The sequence below is a fragment of the Pezoporus flaviventris genome, unplaced genomic scaffold, assembly GCF_033815535.1.
Source record: "Pezoporus flaviventris isolate CSIRO_AGI_PZ_B2104156 unplaced genomic scaffold, CSIRO_AGI_Pfla_v1 ptg000010l, whole genome shotgun sequence".
Taxonomy (NCBI): domain Eukaryota; kingdom Metazoa; phylum Chordata; class Aves; order Psittaciformes; family Psittacidae; genus Pezoporus; species Pezoporus flaviventris.
Genome location: NW_026892558.1, coordinates 486,584 through 514,245, shown reverse-complemented (window position 1 = coordinate 514,245; position 27,662 = coordinate 486,584). Strand labels below are relative to the sequence as shown.

The following is a 27,662-nucleotide window of genomic DNA, read 5'->3' as shown; positions in this document are numbered from 1 at the left end:
ATTCCTTTATCCATGTTTGTCAGTGATTGTGCGGATGTTAATTAAAATACACAATGATTACTACTATTTTAAAAAAATCATATTTTACCATAGAACTGTGACTAATTCACACCCTGACTGGGAAAGCAATGCTGGTGTCAGGGGAAAAAAATACCTGGTAAATAATGTCCTTATACTCTAGCTGCACGAACCTACTTGACTTATCTCTATACACCCGTGTATGGGGAAGCTCGTCCTCGTATTTCTATGTTCAGTACCAAAAAAAAGATAGAGTAAGCACTGGTGGCCTTGATGCACACATCCAAGATGAAAGTTCTGGTGACTTTCTATTCCATCATATTAATGTCACAGGCTGGAGGCCCTAGGAATTACAAAAGGAATACTGACGTATTACTTGACGTGCTATCATTAAACTGCAGATGATGACAATATGATAGAATATGAGGATGCTGTTGAAGCTTTAATGTGGGTATCATATAACATGCAAAGTAGCATAGTGCAGCCTAATTACGATATAGCTTGTTGGTGAATGTTCATGCCTCCACTTTGAAGTGTTTTGCTGTAGGCAAAACAGTAACTCCTGCTTTAAGGCCCTGGTTCTATAATACATACTTTCTTAGGTTTTTCTGTGGGGGTATGGTATCACTGGGATTATTTGAATATTGGAAGTTGACAACTCATCTCTTCCTTCTTCCTCTGCCTTTACTATCTTGTCTTCATAGACATAATTCTTATTCCTCTCTGTCCCTGACTCTTGCCATTTACTCATAGCTGAATTATCAGTGTCTGACCTCATGGTCCATTCCCTGTGGGCTTCTTCTCCAGAATTTATGACTATTTGGACTTCTGTGAAAGTATTTTCCTATTTTAAGATTGTCATCATCTAAGCAAAATGAATGACCGTATCCCTTTATCTTTAGTATAAAGGTCTGAACCATTTTCTTCTCTTAACTATGTTGTTCTTAAAAGTCTCTTTTTTTCCCTGCAGCATCATCTAAATCCTGATCATTGCTCCTTTCTTTTCTCAGTGACCTTTACAAATGCAGTCTTGCCTGACTTGCCACATCACAGTAGAGTAACACAAGTAATTATTTTGCAGCCTGTTGTTTGCTCCCAAAGATCCTCCTCCTCTCTGTCTTTTCCAGGGGCTGATGCTTCTGAGGATTCTAGTTTTGCTCGTGGAGCCTTGTCTTCTCTTTTACTATCAGGATATCTGCTCCCATTCTGATGGGACTGACATAGGTGGGTGACTGCAGCAGTCTACCTCAAACCCATGCTCTTGAAATGGATTCTGAATTTTACCTCTTGATGATGACCAGACTGGATGAGGCTTTGAGTAACCTGATCTAATGGAAGATGCCCTTGAATGGGAGGTTGGAACTAGATGAAATTTAAAGTCCCTTCTAACCCAAACTGGTCTTTAATTCTGTGATATACATGTATGTTTTTGTACATGTACATATGTACATATGTGGTGCTTCAAGTGGGTTTAGATACTGGATATCTATGTTATGATCTGCAATTGGGCTGCTATCTAACTAAAGGCATTCCCTTGGTGCCTCATACCCACAGGACTTCTGACTGTCTTAGGCTGCTTTGTCATCCCACTCCCAGTGAGAATCTAGAAATTAGTATTCCCCTACCTACAGGACTACTATCTACTCATCGCATATGGAAGTACTTCAGTGTGCCTGATTGTTCCATCTTGTTCAACATCATTCAACACCATTAGCTGTTGTAGAAGATAGTGCTAGATGCTTTTTTATTTGGGCATTACCAATACCAGACTAGTCATCTTCCTGCTTCCTTGGCTGTGTTCGACCACCGTGTTAAGTGGTTTTAGAGAGTCCCACTCCTTTGTAGCCTATAGTCCTTTTTTTCCTGATTTTTAACCATATTTCTTACCATGCATTTTGGATTCAGCGAGAAGAGCAGCAGGAAGGTCTCCTTTCCAGAGTATATGTCCCCCCTCCCTCCCCACCAATACCAGAAGGTTGCTTCCCTGCTAGTCATCACCTATGTGTGCTCTCAGGTATGTGGATGGGAACTGGCCCGTATGTTTGCACACTGTGTTAACTCAGACTGCAGGATTTCCAGGTCATGCACCACTTCTTTAGGTCTAGGAAGCTGCTTTTCTCCTTGAAACTCATAGGGAATCAGTCAGCTGTTGGTTAAAAGTGGGATGTTTGGCATTTGTGGCTGTTACATGTGCTAGGATATATTTCTAGCTGATGTTCTTTTAGTGAAAGCAATGTCTTATTTATCTTATGAATCAATCAATATCAAAAATCCACATTGTGTTTACCTGAGAACATCTGCTATTTTCCCACCAGTTGTATCACAACAGGAGATTAACCTGTATTTTATGATTCCTAACCAGACTGGTTTTTAGCTCGTAAGACATCAGTTGTCCTTTTTTCTTCATTTTGAAGTTTTCCAGACTAAAATATTGAAGAACAGACATGAGATACGAAAAATCCTTTTAGAGTGTATTATCAAGTGCAGTGCTCAGCTTATGAAAACACATATGTGCTGTCTCTGCACGTTTGGAAGACGAAGCAGATTTTGGAGACTCTTTACTGTCGCAGAAGTAATTCTCTTAATTAAGGGTGCCTTCGTGTGTTGTGTGCGTATGCTAGGCTTTACCAGCAATAAAAAGCAAAGGAAACAACCTCCCGCCAGCAAAAACATGCACAAAAGTTTCTCAACAGTGGGGCAACATGAACTCTCTGTTACTGAGCCTTTTCTCAGCAGCAGTGATTGGTGATGATGTGTAAAGCCATCATCAGTGACAACTGCGGAACCCCAGTTAGCAGCAGTGGTTGTGTTGCTGAGCACAGTGATTAGTTAATTAATGTCTGCTGGAGGACTCGGGCTGCTCCCTCAGATATCGGAACGCCTTACCAAATGTGTGTTTGGGGCAGTTTAGGCAGAGTCATTTCATCAAGGTAAAGTCAGATGACCTTTAAGGTCATTTCCAACCCAAGCCACTCTATGATTCTATGTTTGGACAGACTGCTTGAGGATTAATTCCATACAACAATAGAGTGCGATAGATTTTGGAACAACTGATAGTAAGGAAACGCCTTTTAAATCCAGTTTCCCTTTTTTTGGTTAATATTCATTTCTTTGGAAAAAAAACCTGGAAATTCCTTCATGAAATTCTGTTTTTCAAAGTCTTGCACATGCCACATAGTGGGACATGGTGAACTCATGTCGAACACTCCCACTTTCTTGAGTAAGAGGGAGACATTGGGTTCAGCAGAAACCAGATGTTAAGCAAGTGACCCTGGTTAATGCCCATGAGGCTGCATGTGCTATCAAGGATTCTGTCTGGGTTTTAACATGTCTAACAGACAGGGAAATCTTATTTAAAAAGATAAACGAGCAAACTGAACTAATCTCTAAGGCTCCCTTTATAGCTCCTTGTAGCTTTCAGCTCTTTGGTACCCCAGGAGGAGATTTTACGAAGCTGTATGTGATTTAAGCTACACGCTTTGTGGAATATCAGCCCTGTATGACAACAGACCCTCCATTCACCTGCAGAAGAACTCAGCAGGGATTTTAAAGCCTATTTGTAAAAGCACAAGAATCTGTTCACTGTCACAAACAACACTGAATGATTTATTTTGGGGAAAATCAGTGATATCTTTGCTTTCCTAAAAATGGTGTAGTTTATCAGCCATCAGTGCCACTTTCCCTGAATGCTTTTTTGTTTCCCTTTTACCAATCTTCGCTAGTGGGAGGAACTAACATTATTTTTCTTTCCCCTCATTCAAATCTTTCATGTCTAGGACTGCCACAGGAAGTGGGTGCTCTGATCACTGGCTACTAGGGATGTTCCTAGACAGCCCCTGACACAGCCTCTCTAACAGCAGAAGACCATGATGCTTTCTCTGTTTTGCCACAGCTTGAAGAACTCTAGAATCTTGTTGTATTCAAGTTCAACCAAACATAAATTTAAATATAGTTCTGTAAAAACAGAGTTTGTACCAGAATAACATTTCTTGGACTGTAGCCCGGCTGCCTGACTTCCCATGTTAGTGCCCCTACCAGGAGACATGAGGGGAGTCTCTTCCAACAAAATCTTTGCAAAAATAGAAGTGTCTTTCCAATATATTTCTTCTCCAATAAAACAGTCTGTTGTATCAAAACACTGTTGAGTATCCTTCTGGCCCATGGCCCTCGGGGCTGCAGATCTCTGGCTGTACAGTTAAATCTATCAACAGGGATGTTTGGTGGTATTGCTAATTTTAGTATTACTGGAGCTTAAACATTACTGTATGAAGTGCAAACCTTTTTGCTATTTTTATATAGGCTGAAAAATTTGCAGGCTGATTTTTGGTATTTGCAAATTTGGGATATGCTGATACTAATTTTTGGTTACTTGTTGTTATGTAGGCACATTTAGTATTGTCTGTGGGGCAGCCCCAGAGCAAACCTAAACCCTGGCATTAACACAGATTATGTTGGGAGCTGAATGTAGTCCTTTCTCTGTGCTGAGGTTAATCCAATGCCCTCTGTCTGGGTAGGGATTTCAAAGGGCTGGAGCAGCTCTGCTCTGGAGCCAGGCTGAGAGAGCTGGGCTGGGGCAGCCTGGAGAAGAGAAGGCTCCTGAAGGGGAGACCTGAGAGCAGCTCCAGTGCCTAAAGGGGCTGCAGGAAACCTGGAGAGGGGCCTGGGACAAGGGCCTGTAGGGACAGGCCAAGGGGAATGGCTTGAACCTGCCAGAGGGGAGACTGAGATGAGCTCTTAGGCAGAAGCTCTTCCCTGTGAGGGTGCTGAGGCTCTGGCACAGGGTGCCCAGAGAAGCTGTGGCTGCCCCATCCCTGGCAGTGTTCAAGGCCAGGTTGGACACAGGGGCTTTGAGCAAGCTGCTCTAGTGGAAGGGGTCCCTGCCCGTGGCCAGGAGTTGGAGCTGAACGAGCTTTAAGGTCCCTTCCACACCAAACTGTTCAATGATATGATTCTATGAAAACAATGAAGTGCTGATGCACACAAGCTCAAGCTTATTTTTGTCATGTCCTCCTCAAAATGGGATGGAAAAAGTGAACCATGGTGGATCTTAAGCACTAGTCAAATTTGCCTAGTATTGCTGGCAATAAACATGCTTTTGAAGAAAGACATTGATGCAAAAGCAAGCAGCCGGGGTGCTGGTAAGAAGCCTTTTCTTTGGTGTTTAGTAGGTTGGAAGAAACCATTCACCCTTATAACATTTGTAATGCTGCCAGAGTTAGAGAGACCTGTTGTAGCTCAGCATAAGTGCTGGTTAGACCAGCTTGAAACACTTGGGGCAAATGTGTGGAGTCAAAACGTTGGATCTTAATGGTAAGGTTTACTGGAATGTAACTTCCTGGTATGCTGGGTGAGAATCCACCAAACTGCTAATTGTCCATTGGGATTGGGCATTTAGATTGGATATAAGGAAGAAATTCTTTCCGGTTAGCGTGGTGAGGCTCTGGAATGGGTTGCCCAGGGAGGTTGTGAATTCTCCATCTCTGGCAGTGTTCAAGGCCAGGTTGGACAAAGCCTTGGGTGCCATGGTTTAGTGTGAGGTGTCCCTGCCCACGGTAGGGGGGTTGGAACTCCATGATTTTAAGGCCCTCTCCAACCCAAACTGTTCAATGATTCTATGTTTTAATCTCTTATTTATTCTCTCTGCATTTCTATTTGGGCATTTCTTTATTATGTGGTTTCCAGGACGCATGCAAGGCCTCGATATCCTTGTCAGCTGGGAACTAGCTCTGTGGTAAACACTAGCCTTGTTTAATAGCTGAAAAATCCAAAATATTTCAGCTGACAGCAAGGGTGAAGTAGGTGTCAACGTACATGAAATCAGACAAAACAAGTTGCTTTGAATGTACTGAAGTGGAGCTTAGTACCATAGCTCAATAGTAGAAAATGCTAGAAAAAAAGCCCCCTGTGAAGCTTGTGATGCATAATACGAAGTTTCTGTGTGTAAGTACTTCACAAATGGTTAATGAACGGTTAACATCTCTTTAATGAATAGTTAATCAGCTCTTAGGCTATTGGAGTCTTGCAGATTAACCAGATGCTTATAGCCATCTGTAATACCTCTCACTGATGAATTTTACAATGATGTGCTACATGTTCTTCATATTTGAGTAGGTGACTGGAAGATGTTAGAGACACTTCATGTTTTAGAACATAACTGTTTTAAGTATCACTTCAAGAAAAGTTTGACCAGAATGCTTGGATACCAGAGCGAAAGCGTACTTCTGTGTTTAAAATAAATGATAAATTGAGCCGTCACACAAATGCAGACTTTAAAAAAAAAAAAAAGCCTTAAAGTGTTGAATACATACCATCTGGTGAAAAAAAAAAAAAAAAATACAGCCACCCAATTAAAACTTTAAAAATATGGCTTATTAGGCTGAGATTTTTTTTTCTTGTGCAATGTAGAAGGAAGTCTTTCTAGTATGAGTTACTTTTAATTTGAAGCTCATTCATAAATTGAAACTGTAGGAACTGAAGCATTTGCTGGGTCTGAACTCCATGTCTATGTTCCATCACCAGCGATGCCAGCAGTCTGGTGCAGAGCGATGCACCTCTTCAAATAAGTAGTTTTGTATGTGGTGATGTCTTGTATAGTTATAAATCTACAAGATACCCATGGTGAGTAGGAAAGATCTGTTTTACCTGCTGGATTAATGTTGAATTATTCTGAATAGACCAAAGTCCTGTTGTTCAATGTACTGACCCATTAACTGACCTACCAGCTAGTCATCTGCTCTGTTGCTGTAAATGGCACCAAAGGATCAAGAGAGACATTGAGGTGGTAGAGGGGGTTCAGAGAAGGGCAATGGAGCTGGTGGAGGGCCTGGAGCACAAGTGTGATGGGGAACAGCTGAGGGACCTGGGGGGGTTTAGTCTGGAGAAGAGAAGGAGAAGAGAAGGCTCACTGTCTACAGCAGCCTGACAGGAGGATGGAACCAGGAGGGGACTGGTCTCTGCTCCCAAGGAACAAGGGACAGGTCAAGAGGAAATGGCCTCAAGGGTCAGCAGGGTTTAGATTGGATGTTGAGAAAAATGTTTTCACCAAAAGGGATCTCAAGCACTGAAACAGGCTGCCCAAGGCAGCGTTGGAGTCACCATCCCTTGAGATATTTAGAAGATGTGTAAATGTGGCACTTGGAGCTAGGGTGCAGTGGTGGACACAGTAGTCCACTTGGGACACTTGGAGTTGATGATCAAGCATTTTTTCTAACCTAAACAATTCTATAAATTCTGTAACCTTTATCGCAGCTTCTGCTCCAGATCCTGCTGCTTTTTGCTCCAAAATTTTCTCACCACATTTAGCTCTTAAATTCCTTAGAACCTAAGTTCCCCGCCTCTCCTACCTTAACCTCTATGGCCACCTTTCGTGTTGGGCCCCCAGATTCAGTAGCTTTTTTCTCCACTCTGTGGCTTAGTAGAGAAAATCTTTCATTTGTCTTTAAAGTTCCCTACTGATCCTCCCTGTTCCCTCACTAGGTTGTGTAATTTTCAGCTTTCAGAAACTTTTAATATCTCTACTACATTTTTGTACAACACTTTATTAAAAGAATAGTTTTATGAACCCGTACTGTCTCATCCTTCAGATTCCCTCTTTGTGATTCATTGAAGCTATAAGAAATCAATTTATTTATGAAGCAATGATGGGGAGCAGCCCTAGATAGCTGACATCATATATATCATGATCATTAAACTGAGGGAGATGTATAGGCACATACAAGCACTTTTTATACCCATCCACTTTTGGTTGCTGCTTGTTACTTCGGAGCTTGATTCTGCATTAATTTTTGAGGTTTTTATTTGACTAATATGATTCCCAAACACACACCTATCATAGCAGAAGAGTCAGTCTCTTCGTTTCTGCTTGTGTGGTTTCCAGCACATCATTACTCCCAGTAAAGGTGTTTGTGTCTTAATCAATATAAATATTAGAATTTTTAGTCTACACCTTGGATTGGTCTTTTAATTTACAAGGCTTATGATGCTGCTCTGGTTTCAGGGTCCCAGAACAGAGGTTTGGTCATCTTGGGGCCTGATCAACACTAGAATGAGTACTTGGAGCACACAGACTGATTTTTAATGAGCTCTTCACTAATTCAGAAAGTACAGAAAACAACATTCCCATGCACAGGCCTGCAGGTTCGTGCTGATGTCTGCGAAAGCCAATGGGAGTATAAAAGTGACCAACATCGCTTTCTGGCCCACATCAAGAGCTGCTGAATCCTTCAAAAATACCAGTTTTATATGTTTAGATAGGATTCTTCCACGAGATGTGACAGAAATGCTGGTCAAGTGTCCAGCTAGGTGTTGGCTTACTGGTCTCTAAAAAACCTGCGTACATTTATGGCTTAGTGCAAGGTGTTCCTTCCCATGGCAGGGGGTTTGGAACTAGATGATTTTAGGGTCCTTTCCAACCCTAACTATTCTATGATTCTATGATTTTATGTGTGTGGGCATTTATGTGCACTTATATCTCTTTATATAAATTAAATTATGCAAATATTTTAAAATAACAATTTTGAAAAACAATTTTAAAATATCTTTAGATACAGCTTCCTCTTATTGCTAATAAAGGTGACTCAAGTTTACTGGGGCCAGAAAATAGAGTGAGAAGAGCTATCTGACCTTGTGAAGGTATTTGATTCAAACTCTATCAAAAAACGAAAATGCAAAGAGAATATGGAAAACACTGAAGTCTTCTGGCTTATCTTGAATTCAAAAAATTTAATTGTCGAAAAAATAAATGAATAAATAATTGCAGATTCTAGTTGTTAGATTTATCATCTTAACTAATCAAAGAACTGCATAATCTTGACAGTATTTGTGGTCTGGGCTGTAAGCTGCTTTTCTAAATATTTTAGGCAAGGGAAAATTATTGATGCAGTAGCATGAGTGGCTAGTGTATCTCACATCACCTTCCAAATCAAAATGAGATGGTAGGTATTTTGTTCAGTGTCTCATTCTTAAATTTATTCTGTGGAGCTTAATACTTTCAGCAGTTCTGTTGTGTATCACCTGATACACAGTTTGTCTTTGTCCTTCAGCATGCAACCTTGCTTTGCAATATGGTCTTTTGAACCCATGTTATAATACTCAGGTCTAAATATGTGCATGCATCTCCTGTTTAAAACTAAAGATATAACTACAGGTTTTGCCTGTCTTGTTTCTTATGTGTGCTTTACTAAGTGGTCTAGTCCTGCCTTTTTTCTCCTTACCCCTGACAGAAATTGTGCAGCCATTCGCTGATACCGCCTGAGATAGTTATTAAATCTAGTAACCACAAGCATAAAGCAGCTTGTGCAAACATTTTCCTAATGATTGAACAAAATAATACACTTAAATATAAATGAGCTGAATACTGTGACTGACATTTAAATCACCCAAAGCATTACAGGCTATATAGTATATTGCTTTTTTGTGTGTTGGCTCATAAATGGTGGTGTTATACCTTGATTAGGAAAGACCTTTCTGCCCCTTTTTTTACTTTTTGTTCATTCTTTTCTCTCCTTCCTTTTTCTAAAGTTCAATAATTTTATTACAGTATTTCACATGGTGTTTTCTTGCTGGTGTGGGACATGCACCTCCACTGGTACTGTAGCCCGTGAGGCAATATCGGGTCTGGTTTGGATGATTTTGTCACACCTGTATTTTACTTATTTGTTGTATTCATTGATTATATTTTTATTTATTTATTATATTTAGCTAGTTTTCTATTAAAAGTTTGAGTTACTCAATAGTGACACTGTACACTAAGCTTCTGAAATTTGATAACTGAAGTTCAGTACAAGTTCACATCTTCATAAAATCAGTTGATATATCACATTAAAACTATGAGGCAAAATCTGGGCCCTTAGCCAGGTGTGTATTCAATGTGACTTTGTCATCCAATGCCGTCTTTGTTTCCAAGATCCAATTCAACTTCTACCTTAGAGTCACATCTTTCCAAATTAAATTCTTCCCATTTCTCTCATCCGAAAGCCTGTGAAAAGGGTTCTGGTGAATTCTTCACTTGTTTCTGCAGCACCAAGGAGCTCCAAAATTATCTTTTAGCAGAGACAAGCAGGATGCTTTCAGAATGGAGAGCTCAAATATATTCTAGAATATAGGTCTCAAAGTATAAATTTGATAAATATTTAGACTGTTTAGAGAAAATATTAACATTCTTTTGAAGTTCCATAAAGGTGTTTGGTAATGGAGATGGTTTGTAGGATGGTGTTTTGGTATAAATTGTGTTTGCAGTAAAAATTGGAAATAAAAAAAGAGAGAGAAAGTAGATGCCTTTAAGATGCTTTCAGAATTATCAGAAAGCATGAGTTTCGTTTTCTGGGTAGACCTAAGTAAATTAACACTGATGAGAATGACCCAAATTAGAGAGAATATCATAGAATCCCAGAATCCCAGACTGGTTTGTGTTGGAAGGAACCTTTATGCTCATCCAGTTCAAACCCCCGCCACAGGCAGGGACCCCTTCCACTAGAGCAGCTTGCTCCAAGCCCCTGTGTCCAACCTGGCCTTGAACACTGCCAGGGATGGGGCAGCCACAGCTTCTCTGGGCACCCTGGGCCAGCGCCTCAGCACCCTCACAGCAAAGAGCTTCTGCCTAAGAGCTCATCTCAGTCTCCCCTCTGGCAGGTTAAAGCCATTCCCCTTGGCCTGTCCCTACAGGCCCTTGTCCAAAGCCCCTCTCCAGGTTTCCTACAGCCCTTTAGAATAGAATCATAGAGTATTTAGGGTTGGAAAGGACCTTAAGATTATCAAGTTCCAACCCCCCTGCCATGGGCAAAGACACCTCACATTAGACCATCTCACCCAAGACTTTGTCCAGCCTGGTCTTGAACACTGCCAGGGATGGGGCATTCACAACCTGCATGGGCAACCCATTCCAGTGCCTCACCACCTTAACAGGAAAGAATTTACTCCTTATATCCAATCTGAACTTCCCGTGTTTAAGTTTTAACCCATCACCCCTTTTCCTGTCACTACAGTCCCTAATGAAGAGTCCCTCCCCAGCATTCCTATAGGCCCCCTTAAGACCCTGGAAGCTGCTCTGAGGTCTCCACGCAGTCTTCTCTTCTCCAGGCTGAACAGCCCCAACTTTCTCAGCCTACCTTCATACAGGAGGTGCTCCAGTCCCCTGATCATCCTCATGGCCTCCTCTGGACTTGTTCCAACAGTTCCATGTCCTTTTTATGTTGAGGACACCAGAACTGCACACAATGCTCTAGGTGAGGTCTCGCAAGAGCAGAGTAGAGGGTCAGGATCACCTCCTTCGACCTGCTGGTCACTCTCCTTTTGATGCAGCCCAGGATTCGGTTGCTTTCTGGGCTGCGAGCGCACACTGAAGCCAGCTCATGTTCATTTTCTCATTGACCAACACCCCCAAGTCCTTCTCCTTGGGCTGCTCTGAATCTCTTCTCTGCCCAACCTGTAGCTGTGCCTGGGATTGCTCTGACCCAGGTGCAGGACCTTTCACTTGGCATGGTTAAACTTCATAAGGTTGGCATCAGCCCACCTCACAAGCATGTCGAGATCCCTCTGGATGGCATGAAATGCTATATCAGAGAAATGACTTCCTTAAAGTCACCTCCCAAACTAAAAAGAGAAGCTAAAGTGTTGCACAGAACACCCTGGTGTGTGCTGGATAGTCCGCCTCCCTCTTGACTGTGTATGCAAAAATGCTGTTGGAGTCAGTGCTTGCAGACTTGTGATGTTGTGATGTAGGGGTCCTGGGGACACACAGGGTTTCTGTCTTGTGATAAATTGCATGGTAGGGTTCACATACCAGCAGTGTCACAGCTCCAGTGTTGCCTGCAACCTGTTGAGCAAGAGAGCCAATGGGACCTCAATGCTGTTCAGGTCTGCACCTTGCAGAATCACCACTGGCCAGGTCAAAAATCAGAATGAGAAGCCAATTATGCTGAAGAATTCACAGGCAACTTACATAATATTTTTACTTTTCCTCCCAGGGGAAATTACGAAGCTTCTTGAGTCAATTAACACTTTATACATTATTTTGAGATCAGTGGATAAATAGCCTTGTGTAAATGCACCATGTTATCTGCAATAGCTGAAAGGATGCCACTGTGCCTTTTAACGACTCTTATCCTATTTTCTCTCTCTGATTTGATTTATTTGCACTTAACATCCTTTTTTGATGCTAGAAGGCCGGTGTTGAACAGCTCCTTCCGAAATGCTGAAATTCCCACTTGAGGAAGGAACGAAGGAAGGAAAAAGACTGCCTTTCACATATTATATGGGTTCTCTCCTCTGAGTTGACAAGGCCACTGGAGTTGCACTTGGGGGCAACTTACTTTATTTTGCACTAAGTACCTCTAGTTACCACTGCAATATATCCTCATCTAACCCTGACATATTGGAACAGGGAAGTGCAAACATGGAATGTATAGTATTCTCTATGTGGCCATAAAGACGGAGGGTAACTGAGGATAGCAGTGCAGAAAATGTAATACTGCGGCATTCGCTGTAGTGGTTTGGTTTGATGCAACCTGTTCTGTGCTACTGATAAAAAGCAAACTTGAAGTCAGAGTTTCTACACTGTAAAATATTCAAGTTTCTTATTTGTGCTGGGGGCTACTGCTGATTTATCTTAGATTTGTCGTAAAGCATGACAATGCTGTAGTATTCATCAGAGCAGAGCTAGCAGGTCGCTGCATTTTAATGGACTCTGGTTTCCAGTGATGTTCTTACTGTTCTCATTGTTATCTTTTGCTTCCAGAGAATAGCTAGGCCCTGTCAGAACAGACCATTTTATCAGAAGAGGTTCTTTGGTTCTATGGGCAAGAAAATGGCCTGTGGTAGAAAGGAGTGTCCCACTAAAGTCAGCAGCACTTAAGTCATTGAGAATGTGTACGTATATAAAGTAGGATTTGGCTCCTTGCATAGAAGGGTTTCAAGAGTAGCCAGTGGCTCTCCCTGGGTGCAAGGATGATCTCCTGAGGCAGAGATTGCTCGACCAAGGGCAGGGTGGTGTGCAGTATGTACTGTTTTCCACCTAGATTCCACTTCTCTGCCTCTCCTGCTGAGTGGCAGCACAGCTGGCAAAGGGTCTATTGTTTTTTTGTAAACTAAAATAGGATACGTAGTAAAGCCTGAGGTAACCTTGATGGCTTTATACAGTCCCCATGGAAGAAAGACGGAGAGGATGCTGTGTTTGAGGACACGTGCCAACGGAAGATAAGACATATGTGAAAGTCAGGTAAAGCATCAGGGACCAGATTATTCTGCAGTTATGAACTGGTGTTAGATGGTTTCTCCTGGTGTAATTTTAATACTTTTTTTCCTCATATTCTGTTTCCAGTTTTTGTTCCAGGCTACTGTTAAAATGTCTGGTGCTTGTGCCTTGCAGTGACTCCGCAGGGCTTTGACTCACTGATTCTGTTTTGTCCATTCTAGACAAGCCTGCTTCAGCAAGTAATGGCAGATGAGAGCTGGAAAACCATAAGGACCTTTTACTTGCATCTATACATGGTTGAGTGAATCATTTTCCTTTCTGTCAATGTGCAATCAAACAAGCCAACATAAATCATTGTTCTTTAAGTAGATGGGTTTGTCTTTCCACACACAGGGGCAAGGAGAGCTCTTAAAACCTGGGAAGGTCGGGAGGATGCTGAAGAGGCTGCTTTATACCACCCTGCAGCCAATGGAGAGCAGCAAGTTATTGCAGAAGATGAGAGCTCATCTGCCCCAGTTTCCCAAAGGGCTGGTTTGAGCTAGAAGCTACCATCTAGTCCAGACTAGAGGCTGATGTTCAGCGAATTAGCTCACAGAGCTGGGCTCAGATATGGCATGAACAGGCAGAATATGTTTTATGCATAGATTGTAGAATAAAATGGGGAAAATGCCAGCAAATAACGTCCATATCCAAGCACTTCCTAGCTGTTTGCTCTGACATTTGGTCAGGAGTATTTTGCTGGTATGGCACTAAGTTAGCTGGCATTTCTCACTTCCTTTTCTTTGCACTTGGCTTATTCTTTCCGCTTAAACATACAGCACCTTGTGCCTACAGTGCATTGAACTGGTCCTGTGTGTGTGTTTATGTGTAATAATGGGAGCAACAGAGCCATAACACCCACTGAGGCCCCTGGGAATTGCTGTAACACAAATACCGCTGCTGCTAAATGGTTACTTATACACAACGATAGCTGGTGATTTAGGGTTGAGTGCTAATGCTCAATAAAATGCCAATTGGCTTTGCATTTCTTCAGTTGGTATTTGCCTCCGCCTGCATTTCTTTCAGTTTAATGGCCATAGAGTGTATGCTGGGCTCAGTTAATTCATTTATTGCACTGTATTTTGGGACTTCAACATGCTTTTACCAAATTTGTCTCAAAAAGATAAGTCACATGATACAAATGCTTTCCTGGCCCACAGATGCATTAGTAAATCTAAGACTAGCTTGTCTTAGTTGTTAGTGAAAGCCACTGATTTCTTGGGATTAAGAGCAATGGTAACTTTCCTAGTTTTAATGCTTAGGAAAGGAGAGGGGAGGATGAATCCTAAATATGTGGAAAAACATATTTAAATATTCTCCCATAAACAAAGAAGTACTACAGGTTTATGAGGAATTGATTATTTCAGGAAAATATTGCTACCTATAATGGTAAAACATTTACAACCTGATTCTTATGTGTTCATCCCTGTAGTTTGGGATGTCTTATATAGTATGGATAATATGCTGGTGCAATTAGTCCTTGAAGATTTATTATTAAAAATAATTCTAGCCAATTCCTAGTATTTTGTGCACAATTCTATTAACTTAGGGCGGGGTGTGTTTTGTTGTTAACCCATAGCTTTGTGATCCTTATCATTAGCAGCAAACACAGGGATTCTACTATAAAGGAAAGCATATAGCCAAGAATGAAAGATCTTGAAAATATGAAATGAAGTTCAAAAATGTTAGCCAACTGAGAAAAGCCATTTAGCATCCCATTTAATGTCTCATTTAGTCTTATATTATTTCTGACATGTGGTTTGCTTCATGACTTTGAGTTTTTGGATGGGCTCTATAGTATCACGTGTAATCTGTCAGTATTGCTTTTACAGTTAATTTGTTCTCTCTATACTTTTTCTCCAGCATTTTTTTTTCTGTCAGGTAAAATGTCATGTGTCTTATATTCTTATGTGAAGAGGATGTAAGGAGAGAGAGGTTGGCTGTTTGAGGCGAAGAGGTGTATAGCTGAAGTGCATTGTCTTCAGATGCAATACCAATGCCCAAAGGAATAGGAATTCCCACTTTCCAGGAATGCTGCAGGGATGAATACAGTCCTGTTTGTGGTGTTCAGATCCCACTGTGACAAATCCAGTGGGAAGTGAGTGAGATAAATAAGTTGGTGGATATGCTTTGGACCTTCTTAGTGTCTGGAATAAGATGAGACAGAGCTAAAGCACGTTTTCATGCAGTGTGTCAGATAACAGACTAGAGAAAAGATAAACTTCCAGTTGTTTTTTTTTCCTCCTTGTCTGTTCAGCTGTGTTGCAGCACTTGAGAGGATGAATGCCTCCTTTGGCACAGTTAAACCTATCAAGGCTTGAGCTGCTTCACATCCTATGGCTCTGAATACAACGTCTAAACATCCTGTTGGTCTCATCTTTATTAATGATGTAAAGTTTTCTTAGTCCATGCTTGTGGAGCAAAAAGCTTGATGTTCATACACTTGGAAGTTTGTCCAAACAAAGTTCCCTGACCTGTAGCATCCCTTTAATCACTAGTGACATGTTCTGCCCCTGAGGAGCTAAAGTTAGCTTTAGCAGAATAAGTGGCTTTCAAAGATTTCCACCAGGTGAGAGCTGTGAAATGGATGTCCTCTGAAACAAACACTGAAAGCATAAACCAGTAAGTAAAACAGACAGCAGGCAGGACTTCTCAGGTGCTGCACTTGTGCCTTCTACCTCAGTGTTCCCCATCTTCATTCTTTTGCAACTGCCTTGCACAGTCATCTGCATCTTTCCCCAAACAAGTCCAATGCTTGGGCTGTATGGCTTCTTTCTCTGCATTCTGACATTTAAGAAAGATCCACATACACTTTGCACACATATATTGCACCCTGTGTGTGTGAGGTGCCCTATGCCAGCACTCGATGAATTAGAACAAATTTGCTCTTGTGTTTGCAACTGAAGTTTCTGAAATCTCTGATCTTTCTTCTTGCATGAGTGTGCTTCACAGTCTGTCCCAGTCCTTGAGAAAGTCTGATCTTCAGCACAAGTGAGACGGGTGCTTGCTGAAGATGAGTGTTTGAATGAAGCTGAAGATGAAGGTTTCGATTGATCTTTCCTTTAAATAGATATCATGACCCTGCACCATTAAATGTCTTAAACTAGAAGACTGAGGACTAGAATTTTATTTGATATGTGGATAGTCAGTGGAGGAGGGAGCAAAGAAGAAGGCTTTTGCTCTGAGTTGCATTAGTAGTAATTTGTATACATACCGGCTCTTCAGAGCACTGTGGAAGTGCTGGATTAGGGAAGGAGAAGGGAATATGCATAAGCATTTTCTCTTAAGTAGAATCTGTTATTCATGGTAGCAGAGTCCTAGCTCTCTTGTCTGTGAGCAGATTGACCTTTGATATGTCAAAACTGGTCTGCCACATCAGAAACGTCCACTGGTATCATTGGAGAATAAACCACGGTTCACACCACATTAGGCTTTCCGGATTTTTAGAAGATGAGTCTCAAAGCAGGCAGCTGGATTCAGAAATGCAGTGGATGGGGTTTGCAGGACAGAGAGGTTTGTGGCAGTCTTACAGACCTCACTAACCCTTACTGTATCTGCTGGGGTGATGTGGACTGTTGTGCCATGCATCTTCACTTGGCTCGTGGCTTGTCTGTGTTCCCTTCAGGGTTTCAGCTGTGGCTGCTATTGTCCCCAGGTATGGCTCATCTCAGTGCTGTTGGTGGTAGCCCAGGAGCAATCACTGCTTGTCAGAAGCTACATCACTTGTTCTTTCTCTCTCTGGAGCCAGGGATGCCTCTGGCTTGCTTGAAGACTCTGTTCGTGTATTGGAAGGGGTGGTTTGAGTTACACCTAATTACTCTGAAGGTTTTTTTCAAGGTTGTCCTGAAGTACTTTAAATGAGGCAAGTCACAAAAATATCATGTTGCGTTTGTAGACCACTACATCAAGAGGTTGCTGTTCCAATCAGGGCATCTTTACACTACATCTACAGTGCTTTATGAGAGCAAAATCACTGCTTTAAATGAGGCTTTAAATATGACTGGCTAAATGATGCTAACACCAGTGAACCCCCAGTGCATGGCGCACAAATGAGAGAGCCCTCATGTTTTATAGTTTTAATTAGAGATTTTGAAATATGGCCGGTTTTAGATTCTTCAGCAATAAAATACAAAGCCTATTTTCTTCTTTCTTATTTCATGTTTGAGGAGCAGATTTGATGATTTCATTGGCGACTGGGGGGAAGCCTGTTCTGCTTGCTGGCTACGAGCCACGAGTGATGGCAAGAGCAGCCGTCAGGAAGATAAAGAGATTTACACCCTCTGATTTGTGTATTAACAGGGGCAAAGCAGTAGGTGGGCCTGTCAATGGATGATAAAAATTTAGGGTAGTATTTCTTTTCCCCACACAGGTGTAGTGTGCTGCTGTGAATGACAGGGAGTTAAACTCAATGAGATTCTGTATATCATGTAGACTTGTTAATAAATATTAGAAGATTTGTTGCTCTAAATATCTACTATGCTTTCCCCCCTTCTCCTTGAGAAAGAAGCAAAAAGTCATAAGCTGTGGCCGTATCTTGTGGAAATTGTGAGAGAGGGAAACTAGATACAGCCACTGCCTGAAAAGCCATGGAGAACTACAGGTGTGGATCTATGGAGAGCCATGTTTTGCCTGTGACTATAAGAAGGTCTTATTTCCAAACTGTGATCTTAAAGAGTGACAAGGCAGGACATGGACCTCCTGGAGGAAGTCTGGAGGAGGCCATGGAGATGCTGCGAGGGCTGGAGCAGCTCTGCTCTGGAGCCAGGCTGAGAGAGCTGGGCTGGGGCAGCCTGAACAAGAGAAGGCTCCTGAAGGGGAGACCTCAGAGCAGCTCCAGTGCCTGAAGGGGCTGCAGGAATCCTGGAGAGGGGCTTGGGACAAGGGCCTGTAGGGACAGGCCAAGGGGAATGGCTTTAACCTGCCCGAGGGGAGACTGAGATGAGCTCTTAGGCAGAAGCTCTTTGCTGTGAGGGTGCTGAGGCGCTGGCACAGGGTGCCCAGAGAAGCTGTGGCTGCCCTATCCCTGGCAGTGTTCAAGGCCAGGTTGAGCAGGGCTTGGTCTAATGGTGTGCCAGGGGGATCAGATGAGCTTGAAGCTCCCTTCCAACCCAAAGCATTCCATAATTCTATGAAATTGGTTCCCATGAATTCTGAAAAGCTGAAGAATCTCTATTGAAGGGAAAACCAATTTTGAGGATTGAACTTGAATGATTCAGTTAAAATTGAAAATTCTGCTGTTCTGAATGTATCCTCTGTGCGTGGGATGTTCAAGCACAACAGCTCTATGCTAGTGTTTTGAATCAGAGAGGAAGATCTGCAAAGACTAAGTAGAACTGACCATGAAGGCATTTAATCCTTGATGAAAATCCCCCTGCAGCATAAATACATGGATGGAAAAAATAGATTGTTTCCATGCGTTATGCTGAGCGAAGCCAGCATGCAAGCTGCATAAAAGGTGACAAGTAAATTAGATTTTCAAAATTCTTGCAGGTTTGATAATCTGAGCTGACATCAGTAGCACAGGTTAGAGAAAAGTCTTTTTCAGAAAAATAAGTTCATTTATTTCCTGTGATAGGTAAGTGGCATCAGAGGGCACATCCTGGCTTCATCTTCCTTCAGCAAGCCTTTCTTGGTGGAATTAGATTGCTGCCAAGAATTGGTGCTATAATATTTGTAATGGACTCAACATGCTGTGAGAGAAAATTGCAGTGCTGGAGGAGACCTTGACGTCGCCCTGTGCTAGAAAAGGGGATATTTTCTTCCTATATGGGATATTCTGAATCATCTGTTCATGATCTGTGGTTTCCATCTCACCTACAATGAGTTCAACAGCACTTGTGTGAGCATGTCCAGGCAAGGATAGGGCTGATGGAGGAAGAGATGGCTTCTGACATTTCTCTCCATGTGATTTAAGAGGAAACATAGTGGCTTTCCTGGCATTATATGAGGAATCTGATCTAATAGTAAAATATCAGGATTAAAACCTCCTCAAAAGGTGAGGATGCCTGGAGAACTGGAACATTTCCAAGGTTAAGCAGCATCAGGGTTGCAACACAGCCTAAGTGTTTCAGACTAAACTCTTCCCTAAGTCTTCTCACGTATCTATCTATATAAACATATACATATACACGCTTGCTTTTACAGTCAACTATAAAATCTGTCCCTTGTATTTTTGACTTTGTTATCAGTACAGAGATTCCCTCCACAGCTGTGCTACTGTTTGAGGTCAACTAAATTATCTTCCTCCCCAAAGGGCCACAGAGAGTAAAGTGCAGGGACTTCACCTTTCAGTCTTCACAGTGGAGCTCTGAGGGCTATCTAAAACTAGAGGACTTCACAGCAAGAGTATCAAGATGCATTTTCCATGTGATGACTGCATGATAAATGCAATTTGCAGAAATAATTGTCTCGCTCTTAAATATGTAAGCTGAGAAACCTCCCACAGTTTGGCTCTTCTGAAATGAGGCCAAGTGCTTTGTTTGGCTCGGACTTTGGGATGAATCTGGCTGAAACATCTCAGCTGCTCTCCCTCCCTTGGCACAAAGCAAGATGAGTCACTCCTTAATCCAAAAGCGGCAAGACACATGCTAAGAGACCAGCAGAAAAGCATGTGAAATAGATTCATTCTTTTGACACTTGTTCAATGAATATTAAACATAGTAGTGTCTGTTTAAACTCTTCCTTTGTTGCTTTCTTTTTAAGGTATCTGGTGATGTTGGTCCTTAAGTTTTCTTTCAGGAAATTGATTTTCATGCCCTCTTCAATAGAGCCCACAGGCTTGAATTGTACTTTAAGCTCATTTATTTCTCTCCTTTCTTCTGAAAGACTGAGAACTTGGCATGAATTTGACTTTCCTTTCCCCCTTCAGCTACTCCCTGAACTGTATTCCTATTTGTTTCAGCTTGTGAGTACCCCGAAGGAAACCCCCACTCAGTATTATAGAAAGGAAGGAAACACTGATATATTTATAGAAGAGCTGGGGAAAGCCTGGCTCACACCCTCCCTTACCTTGCATTTCTCCTTGAGCAAGCAAGTCAGTCACCGTAGCATTTTCAGAAGTGCCTATTTTTAGGCCTGAGGAACTCAGAAGCTGCTTACATTTTATGAGCTGGTGGGATGCCAGTTTCTGTGGCTTTGCCTCCTTTAGATATTTGAACCTGTATTATCTCAGAGACTCAGTCATTATCTATGAAATTGAAAAGTTATCTCTTGTTTATTAATACAAATTAAATACTGTGATGCACTCTGTTAGGAAATCATTTGAATTATTTATTATATATATGTATATATATATAATATATATGTAACTAGATGTACTTTGGTAAATTTAGAGCTATTTGCCACTGTGCTTCATAAGTAATTACTTACATCTCAATACACAGTTTTAATGCCAAGCCCACATCAATCCTGATCTCCTGCAGACAGGGCCATACACCAGAGTCATTCTTGTTAAAGCATCTTAAATCAAACTTCCAGAACTGAAGCTGTGTCTGTTCTCCCTTTGGTTGCAGCCACTGGGTGCTCAATGGTACAGACTGCTGCATTTCGGTATCTCCTTAGGGCTGTGATGATAGGTTACAACTGGATTGCTGCAGAAATAACACCTGGGACCCAGTGAAAACAAAAGGAAAGAAAATTAGAGTTGTGTACCTTTATTTCTAAGGATGCTGTGTTGCTCACTCTCTGAAATTCTCAGTTAGTTTTCAATATCTTATTTTTGATGGAACAGTTTAAGATACAGTCAATGTGTTATGTTGATTATATTGCCATTACCTGTAATTTATGTTCTTTCAAACAGCCATGTTAATTTCCATCTAAGTTTGCTTATGTGAAACTCCACAGTCAGTAGAAATTAAGGCTATCATACATTCCCATCATAAATCACAATCACCAGAGATACGCATGTTGCTTGTTTCACAGTGTGTTTGTGATGTGATCTACCAGTGGGGACCCTGCCTGTGTGTTTCAGCCCTAATTGCAGTACTTTGTGTCCAGGGGAGGAGTTTCACAGGATTTAACTATTCTCTGTGTAGTCAGAATAACCAGCGTGGCTTGTATTTAGATCAGGAAAATAGATCCTGCCTTATTTGTAGTTCTTACGAGCTCTTAACTGATTAATCCCATCTGGGTGTTAATACAATCAACAGTAGTCACCTAATTTAGGTAACCCACATGGGTTCACTGGTTCCCCTGCCACGTGAAGGCAAGAGGGATTGTCTAGAGGAAAGCACGACTCTCTGCACCAATTACACAGGAGATGTGCATTTTAATTTAGGCATAAAGGACAAAACCCACACATTAGCGATGTTTTTACATATCTTATTTTTAGCTTAGGCATTTGTTGAAAATTGAGCACTCATAATCCATGGTCACTTGTGCCAGTGGCTGAGGTGAAGAGAGCAGCTGGAAATTGGGGCTGTAGAGCAAATAAACATTTCCTTCCTAAGATTTTGTGTTCCTCTGGCATATTGTGGCTACAGTCCCAGCTGCTGGCCGATAAGTATTATTTGAAATATTCAGCTTCTAATAGGATGAAGTATTTCCAATATCAGATACAAGTTTGAGAAGTGGTTGAACTTCTCTCCTGTTGAAAATAGGCAATAGTAAATAAGCCTGTGATTACTTAAAGTGTTGTCTTCTGGCCCCACCTGCTCTTGAGCCTGTGTGCAGGTTTCTGTCAGCTTGACAGGCAATCATAGGATCACAGACTGCTTTGCGTTGGAAAGGAGCTTCAAGCTCATGCAGTTCCAACCCCTGCCACGGGCAGGGACACCTTCCATAGAGCAGCTTGCTCCAAGCCCCTGTGTCCAACCTGGCCTTGAACACTGCCAGGGATGGGGCAGCCACAGCTTCTCTGGGCACCCTGTGCCAGTGCCTCAGCACCCTCACTGCAAAGAGCTTCTGCCTAAGAGCTCATCTCAGTCTCCCCTCTGGCAGGTTAAAGCCATTCCCCTTGGCCTGTCCCTACAGGCCCTTATCCAAAGCCCCTCTCCAGGTTTCCTGCAGCCCCTTCAGGCACTGGAGCTGCTCTCAGGTCTCCCCTTCAGGAGCCTTCTCTTCTCCAGGCTGACCCAGCCCAGCTCTCTCAGCCTGGCACCTTCCTCTCCTTCACTTCACACCGAGGTGCCCTTTGTGGTAAATTGGTTTAACTTCCATCTATATAAAACTTAACTGCCCAAATTTAATATATAAAAAATGCAAAGGCATAAAATATCTTATTAATATTAATTTTATTGCAATATTAAAATCCTTCTCTTTGAATCCTTTACATTAGGCTAGCAGACAGTACTAGGAGTGGCTGCCTGGTGCCATGCTGCAGGTATTCCCTGGCTGGCCATATTGCTGAATGCATACTGGTAACTTGATTTCCCTTCGTGATTAGTGTCTTTTAAATCAGAAATCTGGCTGGCCAGCTTTTAACCAGTTTTATCTGCTCCAAAACCAATGGCATCCAGTCCCATAAGGTGGGGTTTGCAACAAGAAGTGGAAGAGTTTATTTAGGTCCTATTTCTATGAAAGAACCTGTACTTAGATTATTGGTTGAAGTCTGTAGGTCTTGTTCTGTCAATTCTGATGTGCACTACTCGGTGCAAACCTTTTCAGAATTATAAACTGGAGCTAGAAAATGAAAAAAAAATAAATAGAGTAATTAAAGTGTAGCACCTTTTTGGAAAACAGCCTGTAGAAGAGAGAATTAGACAGCAGTTTCTAAAATATTTACATTTCCAGATTCACTCAACCATGCTCTCTCTTCCCTATTTTTGAAAGCAAGCAGAAGGAAATCACTCTTTTTCATTACCTTGGTTTCTTGCCCTTCAGCTATTACGTGAATTGAAAGTGGAAAAAAAGGTCTTGTCTTGATGTTAAGTAACCTTGCAGACTTTAATTTGAAACAAACAAAGCATTTAAAGCAGTTCTTCTCTGGGGGATTGTACTGAGTGCTACTAAATTGCTGAATATTTAATACCTAAACATGTTCTAGACCCTGAGGTCTGTCCCCCAAATGATAAGCCTTTTTATTAAGTGAACTTTAATTGCTTAATAATTGGGTCTTCTGTAAGGAGAGATGGGAATGCTGATAGAATCTGCCAACCAGACTGCGTGCTAAGTCTGAGTTGGGTACCGCTTTCAATTAAGTTTTCTGAGTAGGTGTGGGTATATCACAGGGAGGTGCATCTGCAATCCTTTGGTTACAGAGCAAAGCATCACCAGGGATCTGCAATGTTTAATTCCAGGGTCTGTCATGGAAAGTGACTTTCTCAGAATGTATTTGCTGGTCTGCTCCCTTGAGCCAGCTCCAGACAACCCAAACATCTGTGTAGCATCAAAAAATGCCTTTAAAATAAATCAGCCTAAGCCAGGAGAGCTTTAAAGATCCAGTGGTAGTTTTAAGATCTCATATTTTATGGTCCTGCAGAGAGATGAATGAGTTTTGAACATAACCAGGGAAAAAAGGAGGTTAGTATACTTTCATTTGGACACTGTAAACAAAAAAAAATTTTTTTGCAGCATCTTGATCTGTTATGCATAGATTTGATTACGTTTTTTAAACTTAAAAAGAGTTTGAATCTCTGCAGAACTGCCTTTTTTGCAGGTACAGGGCAAAGCATGAGCTGGCTGTGTGCAGGTACGGTGCTGGTGTGGAAAAAGTTGTCCCTCTCTGGCAGTTGTTTTAGTCCTAGTGTTTTACAGTAACTTGTTAGATTTAGCCATCTTTCCTCCTGGAAAAAATCTGCAGTTATCAACAGCTTTCCATCACTGTTCACACCGTGTTTGTCTTCAATTGTTTTTTAATTTTATTTTTTTTTTTAAATTAAGGTGTTGAATGCTTGTTTTTCCATCTTGCACCAGCTTTGCTGGGGGTGAATAGCTGTTAATAGTACATCTGTGGCAACGGCTTGGCAGGAAAGTAGCATCCCTGCTGTAACGGGGAGGCGTACAAGGGTGCAGAGTGTGACAGGGCTTGCGTGGATGGCATGGGGGCAACTGCCCAGTCTTCTCTCCCTTTGTTCATAGGGACAACTTGTGAGCACGGCAACTGGGAAATATTGCCTGTACAACACTAGATTAATCTAGGCTCCTTTTCACATTTGGAAATGCCATTAGGAAGCCTTTACTGAGCCAGTTCCAGTATAGTTAATGAATCTCCCTGCCTCAGCTCATGGCAATCCAGGCCTTGAGACCTCATCCATGCAGAAGCTCTGTGAGACAGGAGCAAAACGTTTGTGAAGAATGGATGTAATCACAAGAAAAAAGAAGTGTTTGAAGTGGGCAATGAAGAAAGGGCTCCCACTGTAATGCTTTTTCCAGCACTTGATCATTCCCCAGGACACTGATTTGCTGCATATTTGTGTGACATTTTAGTGCCTCGAAAGTTGAGGTCATTATTCTCTTCTTCAGCTTCTTAATAGCCTCTAGTGCCAGCTCCTTTTTGAAATGCCCAACCCTGGAAGTGTTCATGGCCAGGTTGGATGTGTCACTGAAAGTCGGCAGAATAAAATTCCTTAACTCCAGTGTAGCATTAAGAAGCAGGCATTATTTATTACAGCAGTGGATGCATGGGGGATAGCTCCGCTTAATGTGCAAGCCAGTTCTTACAAGTTTCTTGCTTATAAGCATTTATCTCATACATACACATTATCATTCCCAGGAATCTTATGCGTGTTATAAATTCTTGCTAGAACATAGGTTATCACCCACTATGCACAGTTTATTTTGAGTGAGGGTCCCATGGTCCTTTGGAACCCGGCTGCTCGTATCTTTGCTGACCTTCAGTTGAACTTCTCTTGATATATTCCTTTCATGGTCTTAGGTTGGCCTCTCTTCTGACTTTGTGAGGAATGGTTCCCAGTTCATTGGGCTGGAGAGGCACTTTGTGAAGAATGGTTCCTAGTTCAGTGAGCTGCATAGGTAAAGAATGCTCTTTACCTTTTGTATTGTTCCTTGTTGACATATATACGGTTTTGTTTAGCTAAAATTTAACTTGGTTTGTCTCAGCTAGTAAAATGACCCCTCTTCTATCAGATGGAGCTTGGAGCAACATGATCTAGGTGGCACGGGGTTTGAAATGGATGAGATTTAAGGTCGCTTGCAACACAAACCAGTCTGTGAAAGACTTCACGGAATGCTGGCTGACATAAACAAAAAGATACCTCTTTCCTATGTATTTTTTGGTGGCTTTTGGTGGCTTTTTCTTTCTTTTTGGTGGTCATCTTTCAAGGTTTTCACTCTGTCGGACACTTGGTGCGTGTTTGCACATGCTTCTGAGTGGCTGTATTTACTGCTGTGCCTTCAGATAGTCCCTGCAGGCAGGTGAGTGTGCCCAGGTGGTCTGGGAGGGTCATTTCTAGAGATTGGCCAGGACAGACCAGGTCCACAAGATATGTCCACGCCATCTGTAGCACATTGCTGATCTAGTCACTTCTTGTCCTTCTCGTATTTAGCCAGAAAGAGAGCTGGTGGTTTCTTTCCCTCTTCTTCATCACAGAATCCCAGCCTGGTTTGTGTTGGAAGGGACCTTCAAGCTCATGCAGTTCCAACCCCTGCCACAGGCAGGGACACCTTCCATAGAGCAGCTTGCTCCAAGCCCCTGTGTCCAACCTGGCCTTGAACACTGCCAGGGATGGGGCAGCCACAGCTTCTCTGGGCACCCTGGGCCAGCGCCTCAGCACCCTCACAGCAAAGAGCTTCTGCCTAAGAGCTCATCTCAGTCTCCCCCCTGGCAGGTCAAAGCCATTCCCCTTGGCCTCTTTACGAGTTTATCTGGTTACGTATAAAACAGTGATGCTTCTAGATAAAAGTTCATGACCTAGACATCATCTTTCACTTGCATTATGAATATGGCAGACTTGTTGGTTTTTTTTTCTCTGCCATGTGAAGGACGTGGTCCTCATGATTTTTGCACTGAGTGAGAAAGAGGCACTTGGGAGTTGTGCAATTAAAGTCCCAGCTCTCTTCTCCTGCTCTCCTGAGTCAAAAATGCTTCATGGAAAACCAGACAATGGCCATTCCCTGATTTAAGTGTTTTGATTACATCACCTGAGCAACTTATTTATCAGAGGGTTTTGAAGTATTTTTCTTTTCATTTGAAAGGAAGGAGAAATACAGCAAGATGCAACTAACATTTTCCTTACCTCATGTATCTTTACTTGTGCTTTCCTTTGAATGCCAGCCTGTTCTAAGCAGTTTATATTGCATGATAGCATATCTGTACTTTGTTAAAGTTGTTCCTAAGTGGGTTCAGGCACAATTTGTTACTCTTCATGTTGATAACACATCTTTTCTTTGCTATTAATGAGTGTCACTTACAAAGGAAAGCGTTAGCCACCCTGCCATTATAGCAATCTCCAAGTGGTTTTCTGAATGCCATGTAAATTTTTTAGTATTTTTACTCTGGATGGTTAACAAAATCCAAATCAGCATGGAAACAGCAGGTAACTGCAGTTTTCAGCATCTATGTAATTGCTTTTTTTCCCCTTTGCCTGTGTTTGCAGGACCGCTGAGGTTTCTTTCCCAGACGGAATCTGTCACGGCATTTGTAGGAGACACGATTCTGCTGAAGTGTGAAGTCATCGGGGAGCCCATGCCCGTGGTGCACTGGCAGCGAAACCAGGAGGACTTGTTCCCAAACTCAGCCGACAGCCGGGTGGCTGTCCTGCCCTCCGGTGCGTTACAGATCAGCAGGGTCCAGCATGGGGACAGTGGGATCTACAGGTGCCTGGCGAAAAATCCAGCCAGCTCAAGAACTGGAAATGATGCAGAAGTCAGGGTTTTGTCAGGTAAGAACTGAACAATTCAACACTGCCTGTTTCTCTTGCCTGGTCAGGTCCTTTGGTTCCCTGAAAGAGCGGTCACTCCTCCTGGGGAAGCTAGGCTGATGTATCTCACTTTCCTTCCAGTTACTTCTACAAGCTCCCAAATTCTATTGGAGCAAGTCCAGAGGAGGCCTACGAGGTTAATAAGGGGACTAGAGAACCTCCTATACAAAGACAGGCAAAAAACACTGGGGCTGTTCAGCCTGGAGAAGAGAAGCTGCATGGAGACCACAGAGCAGCGTCCGCCACCTGAAGTGGGCTACAAAGATGCTGGAGAGGGACTTGGGTGACATGGTCCAGAGTGAGGCATCCCTACCCTTGGCAGGTGGTTGGAACTAGATGATCTTAAGGTCCTTTCCAACCCTAACTGTTCTATGGTTTTATGTTTCCTTTTCACATGGAAGAGTTTGGAGATCTTTAGAAGCAGTTGCTCTCAAAGGTGAGGAGTGGGCTGTAGAGAAGTATTCGTGCTGCCTAGCTTCAAGTACCAACTTTAGATACGTATGCAGCTGGTTTCTATAAATGGTTAACAGAGAGAGAGAAGTACTTCCCATCTCAGAATACAATAATTATTGTCTCAGAGAACTCTCTGGAAGAGTTTC

At 42.2% G+C, this 27,662-nt stretch overlaps 1 protein-coding gene across 1 annotated transcript in view; it reads left to right on the top strand.

The window, feature by feature from the left end:
* Positions 1-27,662, top strand: part of DCC (DCC netrin 1 receptor) — a 606,685-nt gene that overhangs the window by 252,433 nt on the left and 326,590 nt on the right. The window contains exon 3 of the mRNA XM_061450469.1: positions 26,740-27,024. Coding sequence (XP_061306453.1) covers positions 26,740-27,024 — 285 coding nt within the window. The remainder of the gene's footprint in view (positions 1-26,739; positions 27,025-27,662) is intronic.